The sequence below is a fragment of the Sceloporus undulatus genome, chromosome 4 (assembly GCF_019175285.1).
Source record: "Sceloporus undulatus isolate JIND9_A2432 ecotype Alabama chromosome 4, SceUnd_v1.1, whole genome shotgun sequence".
Taxonomy (NCBI): Eukaryota; Metazoa; Chordata; class Lepidosauria; order Squamata; family Phrynosomatidae; genus Sceloporus; species Sceloporus undulatus.
In genome coordinates, this window is record NC_056525.1 from 250,624,612 (window position 1) to 250,651,752 (window position 27,141).

General features: G+C 48.6%; 2 protein-coding genes across 2 annotated transcripts in view; both read right to left on the reverse strand.

The window, feature by feature from the left end:
* NUGGC (nuclear GTPase, germinal center associated) overlaps positions 1-12,512 on the reverse strand; it is a 44,742-nt gene extending 32,230 nt beyond the window's left edge. The window contains exons 1-6 of the mRNA XM_042463427.1: positions 12,310-12,512; positions 10,241-10,390; positions 7,208-7,395; positions 6,648-6,757; positions 6,360-6,431; positions 607-5,653 (exon numbers count right to left, since the gene is read on the reverse strand). Coding sequence (XP_042319361.1) covers positions 607-5,653; positions 6,360-6,431; positions 6,648-6,757; positions 7,208-7,395; positions 10,241-10,341 — 5,518 coding nt within the window. The 5' untranslated portion in view covers positions 10,342-10,390; positions 12,310-12,512. The remainder of the gene's footprint in view (positions 1-606; positions 5,654-6,359; positions 6,432-6,647; positions 6,758-7,207; positions 7,396-10,240; positions 10,391-12,309) is intronic.
* A 1,054-nt stretch (positions 12,513-13,566) lies between these two features.
* The window catches only part of WDR97 (WD repeat domain 97), a 45,577-nt gene continuing 32,002 nt past the window's right edge, over positions 13,567-27,141 (reverse strand). The window contains exons 24-31 of the mRNA XM_042464494.1: positions 26,918-27,016; positions 23,479-23,532; positions 20,208-20,294; positions 19,540-19,620; positions 18,275-18,346; positions 17,347-17,513; positions 15,361-15,422; positions 13,567-14,178 (exon numbers count right to left, since the gene is read on the reverse strand). Of these exons, the coding sequence (XP_042320428.1) occupies positions 13,976-14,178; positions 15,361-15,422; positions 17,347-17,513; positions 18,275-18,346; positions 19,540-19,620; positions 20,208-20,294; positions 23,479-23,532; positions 26,918-27,016 (825 nt within the window). The 3' untranslated portion in view covers positions 13,567-13,975. The remainder of the gene's footprint in view (positions 14,179-15,360; positions 15,423-17,346; positions 17,514-18,274; positions 18,347-19,539; positions 19,621-20,207; positions 20,295-23,478; positions 23,533-26,917; positions 27,017-27,141) is intronic.

A 27,141-nucleotide genomic window follows, 5' to 3' on the forward strand; every position in this document is an offset into this window, starting at 1 on the left:
ACTGCTGCCCTAAATGGCCCGGGACTTTCAATATGCAAAGGAGAGCCTGATAAAAAGGTGGGATGAAAATATTTCAGTAATATATCAATAAAATCTCATTGGCTTCAGTAGGCATACTCTGAAGAGGACTAAAGCTGGAAACCACCCTACGATTAAAGAAAACACTCCCAAGCCAAACTTCCTTCAGGGAAGAATTATCTCCCTCCACTTCTAAATCAGATGTGAATTCTTAATTTCTTCAAGACCAGGTGAACTGGGACAAGCAATTGATTCCTGGGAGCCAGCATGGCATATTGGTTTGAGTATTGGACTATGACTCTGGAGATCAGGGTTTGAATGTCCCCTGCTTATTCATGGAAACATACTGGGTCGCCTTGGCAAGCTGCACTCTCTCAGATTCAGGCAAAGGTACTCCCCACAAATAAATCTTGCCAAGAAAACCCTGTCATACGTTTGCCTTAGGAACGCCATTAAGTCGGAAAAGACTTGAAGGCGCACAACAAGAAGAGGAAGTTGATTTCTGTTTCTAAGGGTTGGCACGTTTCCTTAACGAAAACTAGCCTAATCTTCCTGGATTTTATTAGGACAGAAAAAGTGGATCTTTACCTGCGCAAGAGAAGTCCATGTGGCTTCTTTGGGAAAAGGAGACCTCTTCAGTTTGCATCCCACGAGGGCCACCAGCCTCTTCCTCTTGACCAGTTGTGGGACTTGCTGGTGGTGGTTCACTCCGTTCGAAGCCCCCTGTGCTGGAAGCCTCACCTCCGCCATCTGAATCAGACATGGCCTCTGCTTCCTGATGGCACAGAGCATCACTCTTCTCAGAGGCAACAGTGACATCAGGGTGGGTCCCTTCCTGGGATGATGCATCCGATGGTGTCCCTGGATCTTCATAATCCCAGTCTTCATTGGAGGTCTCACAGTAAAACTCAAACGCTGTGTTTATCTCAGCGGCTTCAACAGCCATGTCAGAAGCCCCTTCAGGGAATCTATCCTTTCTTACCCCAGAGGGACCCCTTCCATGTGGTTTGACTGAAGGCTTGCAGAGATCAGGCTCAACTGAAGTATTGGAGATGTCAGAGAAGAAAAAGTCCAAGTCCTTCTCACCAGGCACTGGTTCTGCATTATGGGACTGAACAGGAGACTCAGGAGAAGGATTATTTAACTGTGAACAAACCTGAAACTGGAAGTCTTCCTCTTCAGAGAAACAGGCTTCCCAAATGCTTTCTGAGTCCTGGTCCTCTTCTTGAACGGGGGAGCTTGACCCGCTGGACACGGTGCCAGAAGTCCCATTCTGGCTTTCAGGGGAAGAGGCCTGGGAGAGGATGCTCTTTGCCTGCTCCTCAGGTGACATGGGCTCATCATCTCTTCTGCTTTCCCCAGCCTCTAATACGAGGAGAGATCCACAGTCCATGTCTTTGGCAACTTCAGCTGACAGCTGAGACATTCCCTCATCCTCATTTTCAGTTGCTGGCTTCCAGGAGCTGTTTTTGAAGTAATTTCTCACAATCTGGGCAACACGGTCTCTGTTCCTCTTTCTCGCTTCTTCAGAATGCAGAGTTACGTGGCTGCTGTACTGGTCAAGAAACGTTGCTATAGTTTTACCCACCTGGTTGTGATGCCCCTCTTTACGTGGAGGAGAAAGTACTGCCATGGTTGGAAGAGGTTGATCCAGTCGGGGGCCCTGGATTAAAAGAGAAGCCAGAGGACACGGCCTCTTTTCAGAGAAGGAACCACCTTCTGACCCTGACCGCCCAAATGACTGCTCCTGGTCTTCTTCCAAGTGTCGTTTTCTGGAAGAACTGCCTTTTGACTCCTCTTCCTTCTGCAAAAATGTCCTCTGGTATTCCGAGCAACACAAGTTCTCACCAAACCCTACAGAGGAAACCAGGCTCTTGTCCAGCTGGCCTTTATGTCCATGACACAGGAGCGTTTTGGCTTCTCCATGCTGCTCTAGCAGTGTCTTGACTCCATTCTTCTGGGCACATTCCTCTTCTTGTGAACAGAGACTGGCTGAAACATCACTTCCCGAGTGTTCCTTAACTGTTTCTCCATCTTCAAGAGGTCCAGCTAAAATCTTCTCTTCTGGGTGGCTAGAAAGACAGTCATTGTGGTCAAGAACCAAACCAGCGTCTTCTGCCAGCCCAGCAGCACTATCCGGGGCTTGCTCCTCTGTGACAAGGTTGACATCATTTTCTGACAAGCAAGAAGGGTCTACAATGATACTAGATGGGTTTGCAGGCACAAGGTTCACTCTTTTGATATCCCAACCTTCCTGTTCTTCTCCCAGCAATTCATTTTTCACCAAAGGAAGCAATTTTCTACCCACATTATCTGGGTAACTGTTTGACTCACAGTGGAAACTGTTTTGCTGTTCCAAACCCACATGTGACACCTTTGCACCTTCCCAGGACCCAATGTTGGCTTTTTGGACAGCTGTATCAGATGAACCTAAATCAGGAGATCCAAAAATTAGTTTTTCACGTACTTCACTGTTCTTATGAGCAACACTGACTAAACCCACAGCAGGATTTGAAAGGAAATCTGCCCTTCCTGGCTGAAGACTGGCGGTAGCAGTGGCAATGGACACCTCGGCATCCTCATTCACTTCCTCTTCAGCGTCAAAGTCAGAGGAATGCACATGGAGTTCATCATCCCTGAACATCTCTGGGACCTTAGAAGAGCCAGAGTCACTTGGGACAAGCCCAGTCTCAGCATCTCCAGGCTTCTCAGTGTCAGTGCCAGGAGCATCTGATACAAGGAGACTGCCTTTTCCCTCGTTGCATGGAGACCTTTCAAGAGCTTGGCCAAATTCCTCCTCCACAGAAAGGGTGGTTTCTTTATCATCCCCTTCTGGCCCAAGGGGGGTTAAATGCCCAACAACCACATCTGGCTCCCAAGTGTTGTCTTCCATCAGAGAGTCCTCAGGTTTCCCAGCACTGCTTTCTTCACATGCCTTCACTGCCATTCCATGTTCCAAACCTTCAGCCCTGTGAGCATTTCCCTCCTGTGGGTCAGAAGAAACAGGAGACTCCTGCTGGTGCACCAGACTGGCGCAACTGTCAGAACATGTTCTAAGATGCATACGGCCATTGTTCAGTAGTTCCACCGCTTGTGTGTTATTCTGTTTACAATCCACCTTTGTTTGATCTATGGAAACACCTGCTAGGGTCCTTTCACAGGCACTGTGGCCTTTAACCTCCATCATGCTTTTGACATTAAGGCTTGTGGCCCTTTCATCCTCAGTGCCACCCTGACAGGGCAAACAGTAGTTGCTTTCAGGTGCCAGCCTCTCTCCTATTTTCTTTTTGTCTGCTTCTGAAGGCAATTCCAGGATCCCTTCCACTTCAATGTCAGGGAAAGGAGAATGCTCCCTTGGCTTCCTACCTGCTGAGTCTTCAGAGGGCTGTGGGGCATCCTCTTCTAGGCCTCTTGCAAGGGAACCTTCAGAAAGGGCAGAGCCAGCCCTCTCCTGGCAGCCATCCTCTGGCGCTTCCAGAGCTTTCTCCAGGCCACTTTCTTCTGCTGTTTCTTGCTGACTGTCCCCATCTTTGCCACCGGCTGCCAAGGTGCTGCTTATCCCTTTCTTTATTGCTGATCCCCCTTCCCCATAGTTATCTGGTTCCTCTTGACATTTCCACTCACTATCACTATCAGAACCGGGCTCTTCTCCTCTGGGCAATCCCTCTACCAATGCACAAGCTGTGCCCAGTAAAGGGCAGTCATTTCCACACACCTCTTTTTCATCTTCTTGCATGGGTTCAGCAATAAACTTCTGTAGGGATTTGCCAGCTTTGGCAGGCCTGGGGCTTGCTTCTTCCAGTTTTCTTTCGGCCAGTGCTGCTTCTTCCTCTTTTCTGTCAGAGGGAGTCTCGCTGCTTTGGGACAAGGATTCATCATAAAACTTTACATGTATTATTTTTTTTTCAGGAACTGGATCTTCAAGAGACTCTTCAGGAACTGTCTCTTTCAGCACAGCAGAGGCAGCTGGAGAAGATGCAGCTACAAGAGCTTCCTCCTCTTCAGAAGCTTCCAGTAGATCTTCTGGAATCACATTTTCTTGTGCTGCCCTCTCTCCTTCTCTAGAGGACTCACCACTGAGATGTCCATCAGCCAGGAAACCTATTGGTGAAGTGCTGAATGACGCCATGCTTGTCTTTAATTCATCATGGTCAAGAATACCTGGTGATCTGTTTGCATCCTCATCTTCTGTTGGCCCTGCAGTCATCATATCCATCTCTACTTCCTTGGCAAATCCCATTGGAGTCTCCACATTTGCACAGGAAGTTTCTGAAAAACTGACATCCATGGCCTCTGAGTTTGCAGTGCTAACCCCTGGCTCAGGGCAGCCAGCCTCTCCTGTCCCAAAATGGCCATTGTGCAGGGTTAACAAACTGGCATTTGTATGGGGTTGCGTTTCCATGTCCCTTCCACTATCAGTGCTCAGATCATGGTCATCACCACCACTTTGGAAACCACAGGGCAGACTCCTTGGAAGTGAAGCAGCACTTGCATCCTCTGGCTCCAATGCATCCTGTCCCACCAACTCTGTACAAGAGTCACTCTCTGGCTCTTTCCCTGAAGAAAAGTCACCAGAAGTTTTGTTTGCTGAATCAAGACAGTCATTTCCAGATTTAGCAAAAGGTGACACATGCATCCTCACAGAGAGATTGCTTCCCATGTTTCCTGCTCCATCTGTTTCTAGCAGGGAAGCTCCACGTAAGGATATCTCTGGGGAGTTCTCCTCTTCTTCCTCAACAAAGTCTTCCTCTTCCATTCGTTCAGCTGATCTCCTCTTAGCAGAACTCACAGCCTCTCGCTGTTCTTCTTTTACCTGCATCATGACCTGATGCCCACAATCAGCTATTTCTTCAGTGCTTTGACAAATACTCTGCTCCAGGGTTTCTTCCGCACGGTCAGAGCTATCAGTATCTAACACTTCTGTGTTGGAAACAGATCGACTGAAATCTGGACTGTCTCTGTCCTCTGCCTGAAAGAAGTGCAGAGCCGGTTGGATGTCCTTATCTGAGTTAACTGCTCTTTCACTTTGGAAATAGTCATGATCAGATGCTCTACTGCCTGAACAAGTAGGAGATAGTAGTGATGGTTGTGCAAAGGCAGGAATAGTTGCATCAAGGCAACATGGTCCCAGAGTGCTCTTGCCATTCGCATCCTGAAGTGGCTTGTTTGAATTTGGCTTGCATCCTGAAGCAGACTGACTCCTGTCACTCAGCAACTCAGAACCATCGGATTCTGAACTTCCCTGGAGTGAAAGATTATCTGTTACCTCCAGGGTTGTTTGAGGAGAAGAATCAGAAGAAACAAGGGAGCTCTCCCCAAGAACTGTGTAGTCTGGTGAAGTGGAACGCAGAAGGCGAGAAGCTGGCCTACAGACATCTTCTCGTGAGGAAAAGGTTGATGCAGGTGGCCCAATCTGACCGGGCTCTTTTGGTAAACCTGAAGTCATATTAAAAGAATTTGTGGGTGCTGAAGACACAGTTGCAACTGCAGACGTCAGTGGTGCAGTCAATGTAATGATGTCAGGATGCTGGGGACCATGGTGGGCCTCGGTGGCACAGCTGAGTGATATGTGTGCCACAAGTCCCAAACTCGTGTTGGCTGGGAGAGACGTCCCAACAGATGCCAATGCAGGACACTACAGGAAAGAAAATATCAAGCGTCAGTCAGCGCCTAATAACACTCAGCACCTTCTATGAAGCTAAACCTTGTCAATAGTGGCTAAAAACCAACTGTTCCCCGCCTTTCTGAATTTTGCAGAGGGAGGAATGGAATGATGCACTGACCAAAGTCCAGAGCAGAGGAAGCAATGTTTTCCAAACCCTGTCACTCTATCACAGAGGCTTTCCAGGCTGGGAAACACAGAAAACCCCCATCTTGAAGGAGCACAGATCCTGGCATGTCCCCTAAGACTGCTAGGCAGAGATGGGGAGCCCCTTCCCATTTCTGGAGAGGAAGAAGGTGTCTTAGGCCTCCAGAGTGGGCCTAGAAATACCCAAAGGTGCAAGAGGACACAAAAAATGGCCTCCTGTGGCCCTCCTTGTCTCCTGCAAGGATTAGGAAAAATCCATGATAGAAATGGGTTGTGGGCATTATTGAAGGCCTCCAGGAGAAGCAGTTTTAGCATTTGATCAGGCTGGGCAGTGTCCCAAGCCAAACTTCCTACACCATGGGAAAAAAGCAGAAGCAAATGTCTGTTGACTTCCAGCATTTGGTCTCCCTATTCTTTGGGTGGGGTTTTTGTATGGTTTGGTTTTTTTTACTGATCTGGGGCCTGGTCTAGCTCAGGAGGGAATCGGGGTAGAAATCCGATCACCAGCCCCACCGAAGTTGCTTCTCCGTACCTCATTTGGTAAAATCCTCTTGTTGTCACATAGGCATTGCATTTGACTAGCACTGCAATGGCAGCGCTCAAACTGGAAAAGAAACAGAGGGCATTCATGTTATGGCTTAATTTCTAGAGTGAAAAGATTTGCCTTGCTTGCAATTTTGCAATTTGCCTTGGTTTTCAATTTTAATATCACTCCAAAAGCGCATGGCCCAAGACTCAGCATTAAGCAGTGTTATGGCCACATGACACATTGACAGTCGTTCAGCCCAAACGCACATGCCAAGGAAGGAAAGAGTCTTACCAGGAAGTAGAAGGGAGAGTTTGGCTGTCGGACTCGGGCTCCCGCCTTTATCTTCCTCCCTTCTGGATGGCCAAAAGTAACAGTGTCCCCTTCTTGCAAGTCTATTCTGTCTGCACACAAACAAGAATTTAAAGACTCTTAGTAACTTCTATTGCTATACAAGTAATAGGGTCTGATTGTCACACCACAACCAACACTCTGGCAGCCACATTTTCGATCAGGTGCCATTTGCAAGCTGTCTTCATGACCCACAAACAGTGCATCACACTAGTCTAGCTTTGACTAAGAGACTAGATTCGACTGCAACTTCCAGCATCCCCCCGGCCAGGACAAATCATCCATCTTGTCAGGATTTACTCTTTAGGCTGACCTCGACAAGGGTATCTGAGAAGGTCCTACCTTTGTCTTTGGGGAATGGAAAATAAAAAATTGCAAGCGACAGAAGAGGAAACAGCTTTCAATCAAGTCGCCAATAAATGCCTTATCTACCAGCCACATCTGCTCCAAGCCCCTTGACCCATTCGGACTTCATCCCTTGGAGGGACAGTGGCCCCACTCACCGCAGATCCGGAGGTCATTGACATAGACCCCGGTCAGGCTGCTGTCCACCAGCACGAACTTGTCAGCATTTCGAATCACACGGGCGTGGATCCGGGAGATATATTGTCTTCCGCATGCGACTGTGGCGCTGAAGAAATAGTTCACGACGCCTCTGTCTCGGCCGATCAGCGTTACAGGATTACCAAAACTTGGAAAGAAGAAAAGATGTAGGTTCAGGGTTCAAAATGATATAATTAGAACTATAATGCCAACATTATAACATGTAGACTAAAAGAAGCAAATAGGACCTTACAGATCTGCTATACTTCAAAGCTCTTTTGCATGTTCTGCGCTTGTTGTTAACTGCCATCAAGGCAGGCAGGCAGTCCCTGCAAGGCCACCTCTGCCTCATTCGTGCCTCATTTGTTTGGCATTTAGGGTTTAGTTGGAGCTGGCCTCAATGGCTCTCCCTCCTGCATTCACTGAAGGACAGGAGGAGCTGCCTTCTGCATCTAGAGCCTCTGTCCATTCCTGGAGAGCATCTTCATCTGGAATTGCAGGTTCCTGTGACCCTTCCCTTCCTTCCTTCCTTCCTTCCTTCCTTCCTTCCTTCCTTTGTCTTTATTCATGTTTTCATTTAAAATTTATTAAAAAAACAACAATCACATAAATTTTAACATAATAGATCTCCATGGTATATTATAAATCCCCATCTCTGCCCCTCTCACCTACAATTCTTATATTAGTTTATATCATTGTATATCAACTTGAACATAATTAGATGGCTTCCTTTTGTCTTAAATGTAGATGTGTTTCCCTGCCTTATTGTATATATTTACACCTTGTATTGCGCCCGGAAACGAATAGGCAGCCAGTGCAGCTCTTTGAGCACTGGTGTTATGTGACTGGCCCTGGATGTATTAGTGACCAGTCGGGCTGCCATATTCTGCACTAATTGCAGTTTCCGGGTATGGTACAAGGGTTAATTACAGCGCTATAGAAATAAAGTTTAATAATAATAATAATAATAATACCTAGAAGGTCGGTTTGTTATTAATGCAGGTTCTCGCCTTTAGCTATCATTGACAACTCCATCTTTCTTGACAGAATTTCCCTTTCTTCCCTGCTGGAGTGAGAGCCTTCTATTGATCTTGTTATCCTATCCACTTCAATGGCTTCTAACCTTTTGATCAGCCAGTCTTCAATAGCTGGTATCACAGGAGATTTCCATCTTTGAGCTGAGATTTCCCTTTCCTCTTCCTCAAATGGGTCACCCAGGAGGTGAGGTAGGATGGCTTCCTGCTCTTAGTTAGATTCATTCAGAGTTATGGCACTTAAATTGGGAACTCTAGTGACCCTGGACACAAGACGATGGAAGACGCTTCCTCAGAGACTGCTGGATTAGGTTTTTTAACCGAGGCCGGATAGCCACCTCTCAGGAGTGCTTTGATTGTGAGTTCCTGCATGGCAGAATGGGGTTGGACTAGATGGCCATTCTTGGGGTCCCTTTTGAATCTAGGGTTCTATGATTCACAGTGAAATGGTTTCAGCTGGATTTTTCCAGGAGTTTGTTGTAGGCCTGCACCAGCTCCTGGAAAAGCACCTTCTGCGCATGACTGCGTTGCTTCCACTGCCAAGTGGAACTCCACCACCAGTGCCTCCCTCTTCGGCCATGAAGATGCCCTGCAGCACCACTGGCAGGAGCCGAGTGCCAGACTGCAACAGCAAGTACATTTCTATACCGCTTATTAGTGCCCTCAAGCACTCCCGAAGCAGTTTACAATGTGTGTAAGATAACTGCCCCCCCAAATCTGGGTATTCATTTTAGCCCCCGCCTCGGAAGGATGCAAGCCTGAGTCAAGCTTGAGTCCTTGGATGGTATTGAACTCGCAACCTTGTGGTTTGTGAGTGAGGGGCTCCAGGACAGGTATTTAACCACTGCGCCAGCAGGGATCCCATGATCTGGCAAAGGAGCGGAGGATATTGATGGAAGCAGGCTGCGTTCTCTGAGGCTCCCGCTAATTCAGTGCAGATACGCTTACTTGGTTTAACACACAAGATGAAAAGCCACTCCTGGCCATTTGGCCTTCGGGTCGCAGTGGGCATTTAAGGTTCACACTGAGATCTCTGCATGGGTTGGAGTGTGTTACTACTGAAGCGCCACACAGTGATGTTCTTCTACTCTGTGATTCTACAGCGTTATTCTGTCTCAGAGAGTGGTGGATTCTCTTTCTTTAGAGGTTTTATAGAATGACAGAATCCTAGAGTTGGAAGAGATCCCTAAGGGCCATCCAATCCAACTCCCTGCCATGCAGGAACTTACAGTCCAAGCATCCCCATTGACAGACAGCCATCCAGCTTCTTTTTAAAGACCTCCAAGGAAGGAGTGTGTTCCACTGTCCAATAACTCTTACAGTTGGGACGTCTTAAACAGAGGCTGCAGGGCCATCTGTAACAGGGAGAGCTTTAATGGTGTATCCCTGCATGGCAGAAGGGGCTTGGACTGGCTGGCCCCTGTGGGTCTCTTCCAACTTTACGCTTCTGGGATCCTGGGCCAGGAAACCCTTTTCAGCCCAATGCCAAATTTCAGTCTCGAAACTGGACAAGGCCAAAGCAAAGCAGGAAAGGTTGGTGCAATTCCTACTGATCTGGACATGTTCCCATCAACTAGAGACAAAGCTTTGCTAACTTCTGTGCATGAATATTCTGATGTAAGAGCCTTCCAGGTGGCAAACTAGAGCTCAACTCTACATATGTCTACTCAAGAGTAACCTCTAATGTTGAGGTCAGTATATCAGGTTCCAGCTGAGGAAGGAGTGTGTCCCACTGTCAACTCAATTCCCAGGTTTTAGACAGGCTCCTATCTCCTATCACTGATTAGAGATAAGAGACAAACAACCTGCAAATACAATGGAGGCAACTAGACAACCCAGAGTCCAGAGGTGGCCCATCTCTCCTCTAAGCCAGCCTCCTGAACAGTAGTTCATCTGCCTTTGGCACAGAATATATGCAAAGATGGGTAGGCCCCAGGAAGGAGGAAGCATGCTACTTACTGGATAAGATCGGTAACAGTGGGAAGTGGGGCACGGACGCCAATCCGGCGCAGGTGGCACAGGCTCTGGCCCTCCGCACATGTCCGACATGACGCTGCCATTTCAGGAATTTCCGGGTTTGCTTCTAGAAAGGAAAGAACCGGATACACGCTGTCAAGGAGATAAAACAAAAAAGCAGAGCTCCTTGCTCATGTGGAGGGGCTGCATCTGGAGAGAAAACAATCTGAAAGACAATGAAATGCAACGCCAGAAGTGTGCAAGCAACCGTATTCTCCATTGCCATGGATGGACGCAAGAGCCGGACCCTTAGGAATTCCCTGGAGAGCTGGTGCTGGAGAAGAGTGCTGAGGATCCCATGGAGAGCCAAAAGGACAAAGAAATGGATCCTAAGACCAGCCAGGTCTGAGATCTCCCCAGAAGTCAAGATGGAGGCTGCCGTACTTTGGCCGCGTCACAAGAAGGAATGACTCACTAGAAAAGGTGATCATGCTAGGAAAGGTGGAAGGAAGGAGAAAGAGAGGAAGGCCAGACGCTCCACGGATGGACTCCATTAAGGAGGCCTTGGGTATGAATCTGCAAGAACTGAGAAGAGCAGTGGGGTGCTTAGACTGAGAGTTCCTGCATGGCAGAACGGGGCTGGGCTGGATGGCCCTTTTGGGGTCTCTGCCAACTCTATTATCCATAGGATAAACCTTCTGTAGTTGTGAATAGATCAACACCTCCTCAAGGCTTATGGGGACTTAGTGCCTCCGCAGAATGAAAGCTTGGATCTTAAAATGTGCTGGACCTTTGCCCTTGCCATCAGCACACCGGGACTAATCCCCCCCCCCCCCCCCCCACCCCCCGAAGCACGCCTGGCCTCATTCCCACTGCTTTATAAACCAGTTTGCTAATCAGTTTGAAGTGGTTTAAGTGACCCTTGTTTGCACTTGAGCCAAATGGCTGAAGCGGTTTGGCGAGGGCCCCATTCGACACATGTGTCTTTTTGACGCTGCCAGTGTGAACAGGATGCAGAGTGGAACCTATTTAAGTCGGCCGGCCGGCAGAAGAGGGTTCATTCTGGATTGGTTCATTAGCCAATATGAAGGACCAGTGGGTTGCTTTAGAGCAAGAAAATGTGATTAGGGCCAATGTAGTGTGAACCACACTCCTCTGTATAACCTTTCCATCGATGCGGATTGCAAACCGATCTCTGTGGAAGTGGGAAGGAGGCCTCTGCGGAGGGAGGCACCTCGGGATTTGCTTGAGTCCTGGTTCTTTCCCTTTTATGAAGCTCTAGCACAATATTTGGTCTTCCCCCCCAAAGAAACGGCTGCTGCTTCTCCTGAAGGTAGAAGTCAAGAGGCACCCAGTTTCCCGGAGGCTGCAGCAGCGCATTCCAGGCACATCTGGGTCTGACTTGGGCTTCTCTTTCTTCACTTCATCTCTATGCCACTTCTCTCCCGGAACCCTTCAGGCCAAAGGGAGAAGCCATGGCCCTGCTGGCATCACTGGGAAGGGCGAAGGGCAAGCTCAAAGGCCTGGGCATGAGTTGGAATTGCAGCAGGGCTTTTGCCAGGCTGGCTGCCCCCCTCCTGCAAGTCTGCCTTGGATTGGGGCCTGGTTTCCAATCCTTTCCAAAGAGGCTGGCCAGGGCTCTCTCGGGGCCAGGGAGGAGGAGGAGGAGGAGGAGACAGCAGCAAGTGTGCTTTGGCCAAGAGGGCTCCACCAGAAGGGCAGAGGCCTGCCTGGGAGGAGGAGGAGAGCCTTTGGCGCCCGAGGGGCTGGTCATCCTTCGCATGGGCTCTAGTCTAGGGAGATCCAGGTCCGCCGGGGAGCGAGAGGGAGGGCTGCCAGGCGGAGCAGGAAAGAAAGAGCAAGGGCCCAAGGCAGCAAGGCATGCAAGCCAACGGCAGGAGGAGGAGGAGGACCCTCCGGGGAGATTACAGCCGAGTCTGTCTGGCGGAAGAAGGGCCTTGGCCCAGAGCCTCTGCTTCTGGGAGGCAGGCAGCTCCGCTCCAGAGCCAACAGAGAATGCCACGGCCTGGAGCCGGACTGTTTCTCCAGGGCAGACAGGGTTATGGAGTTACCTGAGGGGAACGATGCGGAGCCGCTTCCGCTCCCGATGTCGGTTTGCTTTAAGGAGAAACAAGGGCAAGTGCGCCGCTCGCGCCAGCCAGCCAAGCCATATCACCCGCCAGCAGCGACACAGCGCTCGGCCCCGCCCCTCCCAGGCCTCTCGACCAATCCCAGGCCGAAGGGGCGGGGCGGGGCGAAGGACGAGGAATCGAAAGCGAAGGCCGCCGGCGACGGTTTTGGCGGGAAAAGGGGCTGGCTCCGCCTCTGTCAAGGGAGGGGGAATGGCTCTCCTCCCGCCATAAAGCCACGCCCCCAGGCCGAGTGCGCCTGCGCGGGCTTTTGGCGGGCTTTTTTTCTGACCCGATGATGGCGTCTGAGGGGGGCTTCTCCTTGTTCTTCTTCCCTTCTGCAGCCTTTCTTTAGTGGCTGTTAGGTGTCGCTGACTGTTAACATGTTACATCCATTACTGTTCTTTAATATTTTATATATATATATATATATATATATATATATATATAATGTGTGTTATAATTGTATAGAATCACAGAATCACAACGTTGGAAGAGACCCCAAGAAGGGCCCTGATCCAGCCCCAGCCCCTTCTTCTGCTGTGCAGGAACTCTCCATCAAAGCAGCCCCATTTTGACAGATGGCTATCCAGCCTCTGCTTAAAGACAGCCTCCAAAGAAGGAGACTCCACTACTCTCCATTGAGGAAGGAGTGTGTCCCACTGTCAAACAGCCCTTACTCTCAGGAAGGTCCTCCTAATGTTCAGCTGGAATCTCTTTTCCTGGAGCTTTGTCTCCTGTTCTCTGGAGCAGCAGAAAACAAGCTTGCTCTTTCCTCCTCAACATGACATCCCTTCCAATACTTAGACAGGGCTATCATGTCTCCTCTTAACCTTCTCCAGGCTAAACATCCCCAGCAGTTCCCTCAGTCTCTCCTCACAGGGCTTCATGGTTTCCAGACCCTTCACCATTTTGGTTCCCCTCCTTTGGACTCATGGCTCCAGTTCCTCAACATCCTTTCTGAATTGTGGTGCCCAGAACTGGACACAATATTATTCCAGGTGGGGCCTGACCAGAGCAGAATAGAGTGGCTCTATGGCTTCCCTTGGTCTAGAGACTACTATTGATGCAGCCTAGAATGGCATTGGCCTTTTTAGCTGCCGCATGGCACTCTTGACTTGTGTTCAATTTGTGATCCTTTTCACATGGAAATGAAATTGCAGGTCCAGTTTTAAAGATGCCGTTACCTCACAGCTGTGCTAGAAAATACAGGGCGGTTTGAAAAGAAGGTTGCAAAAGCAAAGCTGCTGCCATCTGGTTTTGCACCATTCTTTTTGAAGCACCCTGTGCAAAGCGCCCTTTGGCCGTCGAAGGGGTCCCTGCTGCCAAGAGAACCAGGGTCCCTGTCAAGGGCAACGTCTGCCATTGGCCCATCACATTTTGAGGTCACCCTTCGAACAACAAACAGAGGCTGAGGCAACAGAGCTGTATGGCAATGTCCAGTGATTCCCTTTTATTTCTCTCTCAGCTTGTTCTGATTTCGTGTTCTGTGCAGACAGCATCTCCTCTGCCATTTTAGGAGAGACCGGCCTTGGACAGCCTCAGTCACGGAAGGGTCTCCCATCGTCTCCTATGGCATCAGGGGTCTTCCCTCTGGCCGCCGCGGCCCTCAAGGGTAGCTGTCAGCGTAGGAGAACTTGGGGATGAAATACTTGTGGACCATCTGCTGCATGGCGGTGAAGGTCCTTGGGGACGGTGGTCTCTGCGGAGCGGCCGAGAAGGGGTCCAGGGTGATCTTCGGCAGGGGAAGCTTCACGAAGGGCACAAAGCCCTTCATCAGATAACGGGGGAAGATGAAGGGGAAGTAGAAGCCTGTGGTTGGAGGCAAGAGAGGAAGGAAAGCAAAGTGAGGGACGCAGCTTGGAAGCGGAGGGAGGCTCTGACCTACCTTCTTCGGGAGAGTTTCTTCCGAGGCCGAGAGAGTGTGACTTGCCCTGGGTCTCCCAGTGGGCTTCCTTCCTTGGCTGAATGGGGAGCCAGGCTCTGCTCTCCCAAAGTCCTAGTCCTATTACAATCTGGATGTTACACCATGCTGGCTCTCAAGGCTTATTTGGAGGAAGGTTGCCGCCATGGCCTTCCTCCGAGTGCTGCTTTTAACAAGAGCTTGATGTACATGTAATGCTAGGGAGCCAGCATGGTGTTGTAGTTTGTGTGTTGGAGTAGGACCCCAAGAGCTCAGGGCCCAAATCCCCAATCGGCCATGGAAACCCACTGGGAGACCCAAGGGAAGTCACCCTCTCTTCCCCTCTTCGTCCTCAGCTCACTTCCATTGCTGCAGACCTAGGTCCCATGCACACTACGGAAATACACCATTGTGGAACCAGTTTGTTTCTGTGAAGTTCACACTTGCCCCAAGTGCAGTTTGTGGGGAGGGAGGGGAGACTGGAAAACCCACTTAGACCAGTGCATTTGGAACCGGACCCCTGAGTGGTTCTTTTTTAAAGAGCTGTAACAATCTGCATCTTTGGCAGTGTGACCACCCTACTGAATTAATTCAGATCGCGCTGCATTGTTCACGGAAGTGGGGCGCCTCCATTTTAAATCGATACGGTGGCAAATGCGAACGGCAACAGGGTTAGAATGGCACAGAGAGGTTTGGTAATAGTAAACACACTGGGAACACAGTACGGAATCGGTGCAGAGATGTGAATCTCTTTGTTCAAAACGTAAGTGTGAATGACCCCCGAGTTCAAGGTGCAAAGTAGTTTGCTCTCAATTAACCCAGCAGCCGGAAAAGGAGAAGAGGGTAAAGAATCCTGCCCTTCCCTGGAAGCGCAGGCAAAAGCAAACCACTGCGTCTTGTGCGTCTTTCCTCATTCATGAGGAACCTGGCCACACTCGGATGATGCTTGGCCACACATGTGCCAGTTTTCGCCTGTAAAATGTGGGAGGGTTTGTGCATGTGTGGGTCCCGGTCCAGTGTGTATACGGCCAGTGCTGCCCAAGAATATTAACTTCCAGAGGCAAAAAGGCGTTGCAGCTCCAGACACTTACGCTCAGGGATCCTTTTCCTCAGCATCGCATTGGTTTCTCCAAGCCGCAGGATGGCACGCTTCCTGTTGTAGGTAAGAACAGAAGGAGAGAGCCCTAGAGGCCCCTATAAGCCCTCATTCTGTTGCCCCCCCCCAAGTAGGACGCAGCCTTCGTCTTGCCCCCCACCCAGCAAGGGCAAATCTAGGCTGGCTTAAGCCAAAGCTCAGCTCAGTTTGTCCAGTGGTCCCCAAACGGTGTCCTTTAAGAGATTTTGGACTTCAGCTCCCAGAGGCCTCAGCCATGTTGGCCAATAGGCTGGGATTCTGGGAGCTGAAGTCCAAAGTCCCTTAAAGGGCACCGTTTGGGAACCGCTGCTTGACAGGTTTGTACCACTCTCAGCTCCTCGTTATCAAGTATTCAAAGGCATCTTGTAGCCCCTTTGAGACTAAATGAAAGAAAGAAGTTGGTAGCAGAGCTTTCCTGGACTTGAGTCTACTTCCTCAGATGCATTTGGTGGAGGGTCCAGGGACAGGCATCTAGATCTATTCCCTGAGGAAGCTGATGCAAGTCTATGAAAGCTCCTGCTACCAAATTCTTTCTTTCATAGTTAGTCTCAAAGGTGCTACAAGGTCTCTTTGCAGACTGAGTATTCCAGAGTAACATGGCTATGTCTTTGGATTCTACCATCTAGGCCAGGGGTAGGCAACCTGTGGCCCGCGGGCCGGATGCGGCCCGCCAAGGCCTTGGGACCGGCCCCCGGCCTGGTCCTGCCACCGATTGCCACCGGGGCCTTTGGGGGGCAATTGTCTATAGAAGCCTCAGAAACATGCATTTATATTAACATTTTTTTAAAAATCAGCAATTTTTTTCACATGTCCTCCATTTTTTTAAAAAAAGTATCTTCCATTTGAAAATTTTGTCCTACATTTGTCCTGGTTTATTTATATATTTTATTTTATTTTTTAATTATTTAATTATTTATTTTTTGGCTTCGGCCCCCCAGTTGTCTGAGGGACAGCAACCCGGCCCCCGGCTCAAAAAGGTTGCCTACCCCTGATCTAGGCGTATGGAAGATACACTCTGTCGGTGTTGAACAAGACCAGTGTCCAGCTGAGGGGTCAGTGGCAAGCCTTTTGTTAGAATCATAGAATCGTAGAGTTGGAAGAGACCCCAGGAAGGGCCCTGATCCAGTCCAACCCCCTTCTTCTGCCATGCAGGAAATCCAAATCAAAGCATCCCTGACAGATGGCCATCCAGCCTCTGTTTAAAGACCTCCAAGGAAGGAGACTCCATCACCCTCCGAGGAAGGAGTGCATTCCACTGTCGAACAGCCCTTACTCTCAGGAAGGTCCTCCTAATGTTCAAGTGGAATCTCTTTTCCTGCAGCTTGCATCCATTGTTCCATTGGGTCCTGTTCTCTGGAGCAGCAGAAAACAAGCTTGCTCCCTCTTCAACATGACAGGGCTATCATATCACCCCTTAACCTTCTCTTCTCCAGGCTAAACATCCCCAGCTCCCTGAGTGGTTCCTCATAGGGCTTCATGGTTTCCAGACCCTTCACCATTTTAGTCTCCCTCCTTTGGACACAGGGCTCCAGTTTCTCAATGTCCTTTTTTAATTGTTTTGCCCAGAACTGGACACAAGATTATTCCAGGTGGGGCCTGACCAAAGCAGAGTACAGTGTCCCTATTCCTTCCCTTGAGCTAGAGATTATAGGCGCTGTCTCCAGGATCACAGTCCAGCACTGAACCTGCTACATCACATTTGGCTCTCTAGCCTACTATTGACATGTGAAATTATCATTTAACTGATACCCCACCTTTCTCTTTACACAGGATCCAAGGTGGGAGGCTTTCATCCCTGCAAGCGGACACAGCAAGAAACCTGCTAGCCTTTAGGGCCCCATACGGCCTCTTGTTTGTTTCAGCCAGAGGAGACACGGCTGTGACGCAAGAAGCCCTTGGACCTCTGGGTTAATGCTCAACGCCCTGAAGAGTGTCCACTTACTTGCGGATGGGGGGCAAGGCCATGACGGTGTCCCTGGGGCTGATGGTGGCAGAAGAGACCAGGTGCTTCAGCTTCGCCAATTCTTTCTCCATCTGCTTTTCCATGAAGTAGTGGATGGCGTCAACAGGGCGCACAGACTGGACCCAAGGGTGGGCAGACCTTTTCTCCTGGAAAGAGGGACAGGGAGACAGGAAAGGATCCGTGACAAGGCAAAGAGGGAGCCACTGGCCAGCATGGCTTAATGGACTCCCTCGACCCTCAGTGGGGCCTACAGTCAATGGAGAAACCAGTCTGGGGTGCGGAAGTGTTACGGAAACACAAGGGACCAGTGCTTCTTCTTTGAGAGACTCATCTGCAGAGAGATGCATGACTGACCACTGACCGCGCACCTGACTTTTCACACCAGGCAAAGACCTTCTAGATTCCTTATTTTATTCTGAAGGTGACCGGTTGTGGCTCCACATTACGATTAATGACTGTTGTTCACATCAACATCAACAACATTCTGGAATCTTACTGTTAGTTGCTCTTGAAATAAATGTGTTAAGGGGAAGGCTATAGCAATGTAAAATAGATAAGGAATCCTATATGAAAAATAATGCGTTCCAGAGCGTGTGTCTCTATATGCATCACTGCCATAACTCTGAGACCATGGAAACTGGGGACATGAAATTTGGCATGAAAAGGAGAGGGGACTGGGAGGAGCATCTTGAGGACAGGCAGTTCCACTTGGAACTGGAGCAGAGGCCAAAGTGTCCAGGCTGACCATTTAGATGACCTGCTGCCCAAATCTGTTCTCTTAGGCCATGGGAAGCAAGAGGAGCCACCGCCTTGCTCCAAAGTGATAAAAGAAGGAGCCCTCTCATCCCCATCTCCCCCAAGTCAATTGCCTGGATTCTCAAAGGAGTTCCTATACATCAGGCCTCACCTTTTGTTTTCCCCTAAAGGAGCTTTTTTTCCTTGGCCGCTCCTTTTGGTCCGTGGCATCGCTCATCTGCCCCTGAGTAAAACAAGACAGGCATTCCAATGAGAGCCCAATACGTCACTCCTTTCCCAAGTAAGTGGGATCTGCAATCAGACCCTGCAGATTAGCACATAGATCATAGAATCCTAGGATCCTAGAGTTGGAAGAGAGCCCAAGGGCCCTGATCCAGTCCAATCCTGTTCTGCCATGCAGGAACTCTCAGTCAAAGCATCTCCTGGGATAGATGGCCATCCAGCCCCTGTTTAAAGAGCTCCAAAGAAAGAGACTCCTCCAAAATATCCAAGGAAGGAGTGTGTTCCATTGTTGAACAGCCCTTACTTTCAGGAAATTCCTCCTAATGTTGAGCTGGAATTTGTGGAGTGTTTTGGAGTCTCCTTCTTTGGAGGCTGTCTTTAAGCAGAGGTTGGATGGTCATCTGTCAATGGGGATGCTTTGATTGGGATTTCCTGCATGGCAGAAGAAGGGGCTTGGACTGGATCAGGGCCTTTCTTGGGGTCTTTTCCAGCTTTATGATTCTGTGATTCTATGAATTTCTCTTCCTGGAGCTTGCGTCCATTGTTCCAGGTCCTGTTCTCTGGAGCAGCAGAAAGCATGCTTACTCCCTCCTCAATATGACACCCCTTCAAATATTTAAACAGGGCTCTCATCATATCCCCTCTTAACCTCCTCTTCTCCAGGCTAAACATCCCCAGCAGTTCCCTAAGTCTCTCCTCAGAGGGCTTCATGGTTTCCAATTCCTTCACCATTTTGGTTGCCCTCCTTTGGACACATGGCTCCAGTTTTTCCACATCCTTTTTGAATTGTGGTTCCCAGAACTGGGCACAGGATTATTCCAGGTGAGGCTTGACCAAAACATGGTATGGTAACATCCAGGGATTTTGGCCCAAGACCCTCATGGAGGCAGGGCATTTATGAGGGAGGAAAGGAGAAGTGACTTTCCTCTCCCCACACCAGGCCTGCCCTGCCAGGGCATTCTTAGCAAACATCATTATCATGATTTCTATCATCTGGTTTCAATTGTTTATGTTTGCCGTCTTGCCCTTTGGTGGAAAGGGTGCTATAAATAACATCACTATTATTATTATTATTACTACATAGCCACCTATGTGCGAGACCCCCATCTGAAACCACAGGGTGCCACAGGGGATGGGGACTAGAAAAGACTCATGGTTAGCAACAAAAGCTCCAGAGCTCTGTTAGAGGCAGACCTGAATGCCAAGGGCTCTCTGGACCTCCAGCCTGAGCTGCGGGTCTCTCTCCAAAGAGGATTTCTCCAGGCCCATCTCTTCCTGCACCAAGAGCAGACAAAGACAGCAATGAGAGAACAAGACTGCAGAGAGTCACCGTCTTAATAAGGACCAGCTTTGTGATGGTGGACAACAGAAGGTTTAGGGGAAAGAAAGAAAACGTGTCTTCAAACAGCACAAATAAAAATATCACACTAACTCCCAGAAAAGATTGTGATCAGCACTGAGTTCGGGAGCTTTAAGGGGGATTATGTAAATCCGGAGGATGTCAGGGTGATTGTGTCTAGCATCTCCTCCAGTGTCAGAAGTCCTGTGCCTCTAAATACCAATCTGTAGGAAGGGGCAGTTGCCTCCCAGTCCTGCTTGCGGACTGGTCCCAGTGGGAAGCAGAACTGCTGGACTTGATAGGTCTCTGGGCCAGTAGAATGGCCCTTTTTAGGTGTAGTACTTTGACTTGTCTGTGTAGGACATTGCAAGTGATAACGATTGTAAGTTATAATCTACACATTCATGCTGTGTAGGTAAAGGAAGGGAGGAGGAAGAGATCACTGACTGTCACTGGTCAAATCTTTTGAAGGAAAGAAAGCAACCACTCCAAGCCATGACTGAGATTGATCTGTAGAGCTGACCTCTTCATAGCTTTCAGAGAATTCCTGCTCTGGCTCTGGCTCTGGCTCTGGCTCTCTCTCATAGACCTCCACTCCATCACTCTGCTCCTGGGTCAAAGAGACAACAGACCAGACAGGAGATATGAGATATCAGCTTTGAACTAATTTCCCATGTGAAACATTAGAAGCTAAGCTCCCTGGAACAGGGACTTGTCCTCTTGTATTATGCAAAGCAGCAGGCGTTCTGTTGGCACTGTTAATAGCAAAACAACAGAATTACATTCATCCCTCCATATTTGCAGCTTTGATATTTGTGGATTTGATTATTCACAGATTTTGTTAATATGTTCTCTCTAGGAATACCTAGGTCCTACAGCACAACTCCATGGTCAACTTTAACTAAAAGCTGCTCCAAAAGACCTAGAGATTATTCCTAGAGAGAAGACTCTACTAGGCCTTTGTAGCTCCTCTATTGCAGTTCTATGGTCAGTGTCTGTCGGACGTTGACCACAGAGTTGCCCTGGAGGACCTAGAGATTCCTAGAGAGGTGTCCTCTCAGTGTTTTATGAGATTAAACTGGATCAGTTTGAGCTTGTGAGTATTGATGACGTGGATAAGATCCTTGGAAAGGTAAAAAAGACAACATGCCCTCTTGACCCCTGCCCATCATGGCTGGCCGTCCGGGGGGTGAGGCATTGATGGCACTTCTCAGACGTATCATCAATGCTTCCCTTGGGGAGGGTCATATACCATCCACTTTGAAAGAAGCAATCGTTAGACCGCTCTTGAAAAAACCCTCCCTGGACCCCCTGGACATGGAAAATTATAGGCCTGTTTCTCATCTGCCATTTCTGAGCAAGGTGATCAAGAGGGCAGTTGCTCTTCAGCTCCAAGTGGTCTTGGATGAAGCCGATTTTCCTGATCCATTTCAAACGAGCTTCAGGACCGGGTCTGGAGTGGCGACTGCCATGGTGGCTTTAACTGATGACCTTCGTCTAGCCATCGACAGAGGGAGCGTGACCCTGTTGGTGTTGCTGGACCTCTCAGCGGCATTTGATACAGTAGATCACGATATCCTTCTGGAACGCCTGAGAGAGTTAGGAATTGGAGGCACTGCGTTGCAATGGTTCCGCTCCTTCCTCTCGGGGAGGTTCCAGAGGGTGATGCTCAGGGAGAGTCGCTCCTCAAAAACGGAGCTTAATTGTGGTGTCCCTCAAGGCACCATCCTGTCCCCGATGCTATTTAACAACTATATGAAGCCGCTGGGAGAAATCATCCGTGGATATGGGGCCGGATGTTATCAATATGCTGATGACACCCAAATATATTTCTCCATGTCCCGGTCATCAGCGACAACAACAGATGGCATCTCTCCCTCAACCAGTGTCTTCAGGCAGTAATGGCCTGGATGAGGGAAAACAAGCTCAAGTTGAATCCAGACAAAACGGAGGTACTCATGATAGGGGCCCCCAAACCAGGGATTGGGCTGCAACCTCCAGTCCTAGAGGGGCTCACGCTCCCCTCAAAGGACTGTGTTCGCAGTCTGGGGGTGCTTCTTGACCCGTCGCTTCAGATGAGGAATCAGGTGAATGCGACGGTCAAGAGTGCCTGCTATCAGCTTCAGCTGATATGCCAGCTGTGCCCTTTCCTGGAACAGGGTGACCTCGAAACTGAAGTACATGCGCTGGTAACCTCAAGACTTGATTTTTGCAATGCGCTCTACATGGGGCTACCCTTGTGCCTAGTCTGGAAACTCCAGTTGGTACAGAATATGGCAGCCAGGTTGGTCACAGGAACAGCGAGGAGTGACCATATAACACCAATACTGAAGTGACTCCACTGGCTGCCTATCAGTTTCTGGGCACAGTACAAGGTGCTGGTTATCACCTTTAAAGCCCTCCATGGCTTGGGCCCAACCTATCTGAGGGATCGTCTGCTTCCATATAATCCGCCCCATACACTCAGGTCCTCTGGGAGGAATTTATTACAGCCCTTAAAGACCAGGTTGACGGTGACCTTCCAGAGGACATTCTCTCCAGCTGCTCCCAATCTATGGAATGGCTGCCGGACGAGATCCGTCAAATGACCAACCTAGAGAGCTTTAAAAAGGCCATTAAGACGGATCTCTTCCGGCAAGCCTTCCCGGAATAAATGCTCGGCCACAAATAAGACTCCCATCCATCCAGTGAACTCTGCCCATGATGATTTTTGTTTAGCTTAGCCGGTTTTAATATGTAGTTTTTAATCTTACATTGTTTAATCTTGTTTTAAGGGGGGTATTATGTATATATGGATGTATTTTAACCTGTCGTACGCCGCTTTGATTGCCTGGCAAAAAGCGGGATAGAAATAGAAATGTTATTATTTATTTATTATGATTTATTTTTGTTATCTGAGGTTTTTCCATATTCACGTTGGGGGTCTTGTGCCCCTAACCCTAGCAAATGCGAAGGAACAAGTAGACTGACATGGACTAGACAATGAATTTCAAGAACATCAACTGTTTTGTCTCTTTAGGACAATTTAATTTGGGCTGGATTTGAAGCATCCCATTTCCCATCCCACTTTGCCTCATTAGGAAGCAAAGTGCCGAGGCATCTTTCTGCTTGGGGCAGGAACAAAATGGCTCCCCTTTTCCATTCCATGGAAGGTGACTGGACTGACACTTACATTCTAACCCTTGAGACAGGTTCTCTACCAAAGCTAAGGGCAGCAGGTCGCTTAAAGTGGGTTACAGGCCAAATGGTAGGGCTGGCCCTGCAAGGAACTTGCAAGAACATTAGGAAGAAAGCACTGGCAGTAAGACCTGTTCGACAGTAGGATATGAACTGCCTTCCTCCTTTGGAGGTCTTTAAACACAGGTTGGATGGCCATCTCTCATGGATGCTCTCGCTGTGGATTCCTGCAAGGCAGGGTTGGACCAATGGCCTTTGCAGTGCCTTCCAGTTCTATGATTCCAACCCATCCAGGAACTGACCAGACCTAGACCTCATTATGAGCTTCAGCAAGGAATGGTCTTCAGACTATAGTCCTGTATCCATTGCAGAGAACTACTGTAGCATATAAAGGCTGGTTTTATATAGATCATTGTAAAATGGTCAATACATGAGACAGAGGACCAAGGGATAGGTATTCCTACAGGCATTTAAGGGAGAGGTAGATCCCTGAAATGGAAGAAAGAGAAGCTGCAGGAACAGGAAGAGACACCGCATCCCTGGAAAGAAGGAGCCGCCTGCTTGAGGTATCCAGCCCTCGGGGTTGGCTTCTTGGGGCTCCTCTGCTGGCCCCTCACCTCTTCATAGCTCTCAAGGGAGGAGGTCCTCTCTGGCTGCTCCTGGAGGTCCATCTGGGTCAAAAAGAGTAAGATGCCACTTTGATGTTGTTAAATGCACTTCATGCCATTTACACATTGTGGCATCAATGGTGACGACTATGTACAAACTGTTATTCTATTTGTATTGTGTTAATTAGCTAGAGGTTTGGTCATTACGAAAGAGTATTGCATAAAGACATCTGGGTGATTTGGGGTCTGAGAAACACGGGGACCCCTTGGTGAAAAGGGCAGGTAAGCGGAATAGAGACAAAGGACCTTAGCACACAGGGATTTTTTGAGCGCGGAAGTAGGGTCAGTTCGCATTGGCCGATGCGTATTCGCGTTATATTACATTGGTGTTCCACACCTGTGAGCTGAGAATACGTATTGACCAATGCGATATAACGTGAATATGCTTTGGCCAATGCGTATTCACGGCTGGGTTCCGAACTGAAGGCAGCCGGCTCCTCCGTTTTCCGAGTGTGCAAAATTAGGGGATCGGCTGGATCCGCATTGATGGCCAGTGCGGAACCTCTGCTGCTTTGGCTGTGTGTACATCCAATCCGCTGGTTCTCCTGAAGACCACCGCTTACAAATCTCCCATGATGCTGTGCTGGAATTTCCCCCTTCTCCTTCCGGAGGCCCTTTCCCCTTTTAGCACAACCAACGGGGCTGGGAGCGTTATTTCCACTGAACGAGAGAAAGCAGAAACCTTTTGTGTGTGTGTGTGGGGTGAATGTATATGTATATGTGTGTGTATATGTATATGTATATACACACACACACTCACACACAAAGATGTGTGTGTGTAAGCATATACATGCAGCATTACATTTTCGGTTGCTCCACAGTTTGTGTGTGTGTGTGTGTGTGTGTGGGTGTATTAGAATTGTGTATATATGTATATGTATGTGTGTGTGGGTGTGTGTGTGTGTATATACACACACCACACACACAAAGATGTGTGTGTGTCGCTCTACATGCAGCATTACACTTCGGTTGTTCCACACAGTGTGTGTGTGTGGGTGTGTGTTGGTGTAATGTGTATGTATGGTATATGTATCGTTATATGTTGTGTGTTGTGTGTGTGTATATAATTATTAACACACACACACACACACACACAAAGATTGTGGTGTAAGCTATACATGCAGCATACATTTTCTCGGTTGCTCCACAGTTTGTGTGGTGTGTGTGTGGTGTGGTGTGTGTATGTATATGGTGTGTATATATGTATTATGTAGGTGTGTGGTGTGTGTGTGTATATATATATCACACACACACACACACAAGATGTGTGTGTAAGCAATACATGCAGCATTACACTTTCGGTTGTTCCACAGTTTGTGTGTGTGTGTGTGTGTAGGTTTATATGTGTGTATATATATGTCTATGTATGTGGTGTGTGTGTGTGTGTTAAATATCTATACACACCCACACACACCCACAAAGATGTGTGTGTCAGCATATCATGCAGCATTACATTTTCGGTTGCTCCACGTTTGGTGTGTGTGTGTGTGTGTGTGTGTATGTTATGTGTGTATATATGTATATGATGTTGTGGTGTGTGTGTGTATATATATATATACACCCACACACACACCAAGATGTGTGTAAGCATAACATGCACATTACACTTTGGTTGCTCCACAGTTGTGTGTGGTGTGTGGTGTGTGTGTGTGTGTTGGGTGAGTATATGTTTGTATAGTGTATATGTATGTTGTGTGTGTATATATATATATATATACACACACATACACACACACACACACAAGATGTGTGTGTGGAAGCATTACATGCAGCATACACTTGCTCGGCTGCTCTCACAGTTTGTGTTGTGGGTGTGCGGTGTGATACAACACACTAGCGAGCTGTGTTGCGTGTACACGATATAATACGGCACACACTTTTTGGCAGTACCACTGATGTGTATATGGTGTGTAATAAATCTGTGGGTGTGTGGTGGCGCGCTGCAACGCGGACACACACACACACACACACATGATCTATATGATGAACAACCCACACTCAAGCGCAGACAGCTGTGTTGGTGTTTACAAGTGTGTGCTGTGGCAAGAACAGTGTGTTTGGTATATATTGTGTATGTGGTTTGGGTGTCTTGTATATATATATGTCTATAGGGTGTGTTTTATGGTATATATGTGTGTTGTGTATAAAAAACCTATCGCATACAGAACAAATGTGTGTGTACCATATAGAAAAAAAGGCATCACCAGCTTTTGTGCTTGGTACCCACTATGTGTTATATATATGAAGTATGTATGGTTATTCTATGTGTGTGCATCTATACACACACACACACACACAACATACAGTACCACACATATGACAAGATGGTGCAATACACCCTTTCGTAAGTGGTAAAGGCAAAAGCAAATCTCGCGATATGACGCTGCTAAAACAGTGACCTCAATTCTTCAACCCACAGGCGAAGCCACACACAATTCAAAAAAGGACATTGCGGAAGAAAACCTGGGAGCCAGTGTGTCCAAAAGGAGGGCGACCAAAAACTGGTGTGATGAGGGTTGGAAACCAATGAAAGCCCTATGAGGAAGGACTGAGGGAGCTGGGGATTGTTTCGCCTGGAGAAGGAAGAGAAGGTTACGAGTGTGGATATGATAGCCCTGTTTAAAATATTTGAAGGGATGTCATATATGAGGAGGGGAGGAGCAAGCTTGTTTTTCTTGTTTTCTGCCTGCCAGAGAACAGGGACCCACTGAGACAATGGATGCATAGCTCCAGGAAAGAAGATTCCACTGAACATTAGGAGGAACTGCCTGAGAGTAAGGGCTGTTCGACAGTGGAATGCACTCCTTCCTCGGAGGGTGATAGAGTCTCCTTCCTTGGAGGTCTTTAAACAGAGGCTGGATGGCCATCTGTCAGGGATGCTTTGATTTGGATTTCCTGCATGGCAGAAGAAGGGGGTTGGACTGGATCAGGGCCCTGGTGGTCTCTTCCAACTCTACGATTCTATGATTCTATGATTCTAAGTTAAAAATGTTGCCCCCGTTCAGAGCCCCACAGAGCATGCACAAGGCTGCCGATGCGAATTGGCCAATACACATTGTATTGGGCTGGTGTGGTGATCCAATCTGCACTTGCCTCGCTTTGCCTGAATACGCATTGGCCGATTCGCAAAACCTCGACTCGAAAGGCCGCCCAGGTGAGGAAGAACAATGCGATATGACGCGAATACAAATCGGCAAAGCGTATTCGGAGAGCGCGGGTTTGAATGAACGATGCGATATAACGTGAATACGCATCGACCAATGCGAACTGACCCTACTTCTGTGCCCCGTGTGGTAAGGTCCAAAGAGATGTCCCTTACCAAGACCCCTGCTCCGACATCCAGCCCCTTTCCCATGGCCAACAGGCAACATCCACAGGCTGGACTCACCGTTTCTCTCCGTCTCCACCATGTCCGCTCCTGGAATTGCTCTGAAGGATATTTCCTTTCGGCTGGAACCTCCTGCTCCAAAAGGAGACTTCTGTGTTCCTGGGAAAAGGCAAAGTGCTGGTCAGAGCCAGGCCCACCGCAGCTGGCAAAACCAAGGCTCTGGTTGCAGCCATGGAAGGGTCAGGGTCAGCAGCGGGAGCTGTTTGGGTTTAGCCGGCTGAGTT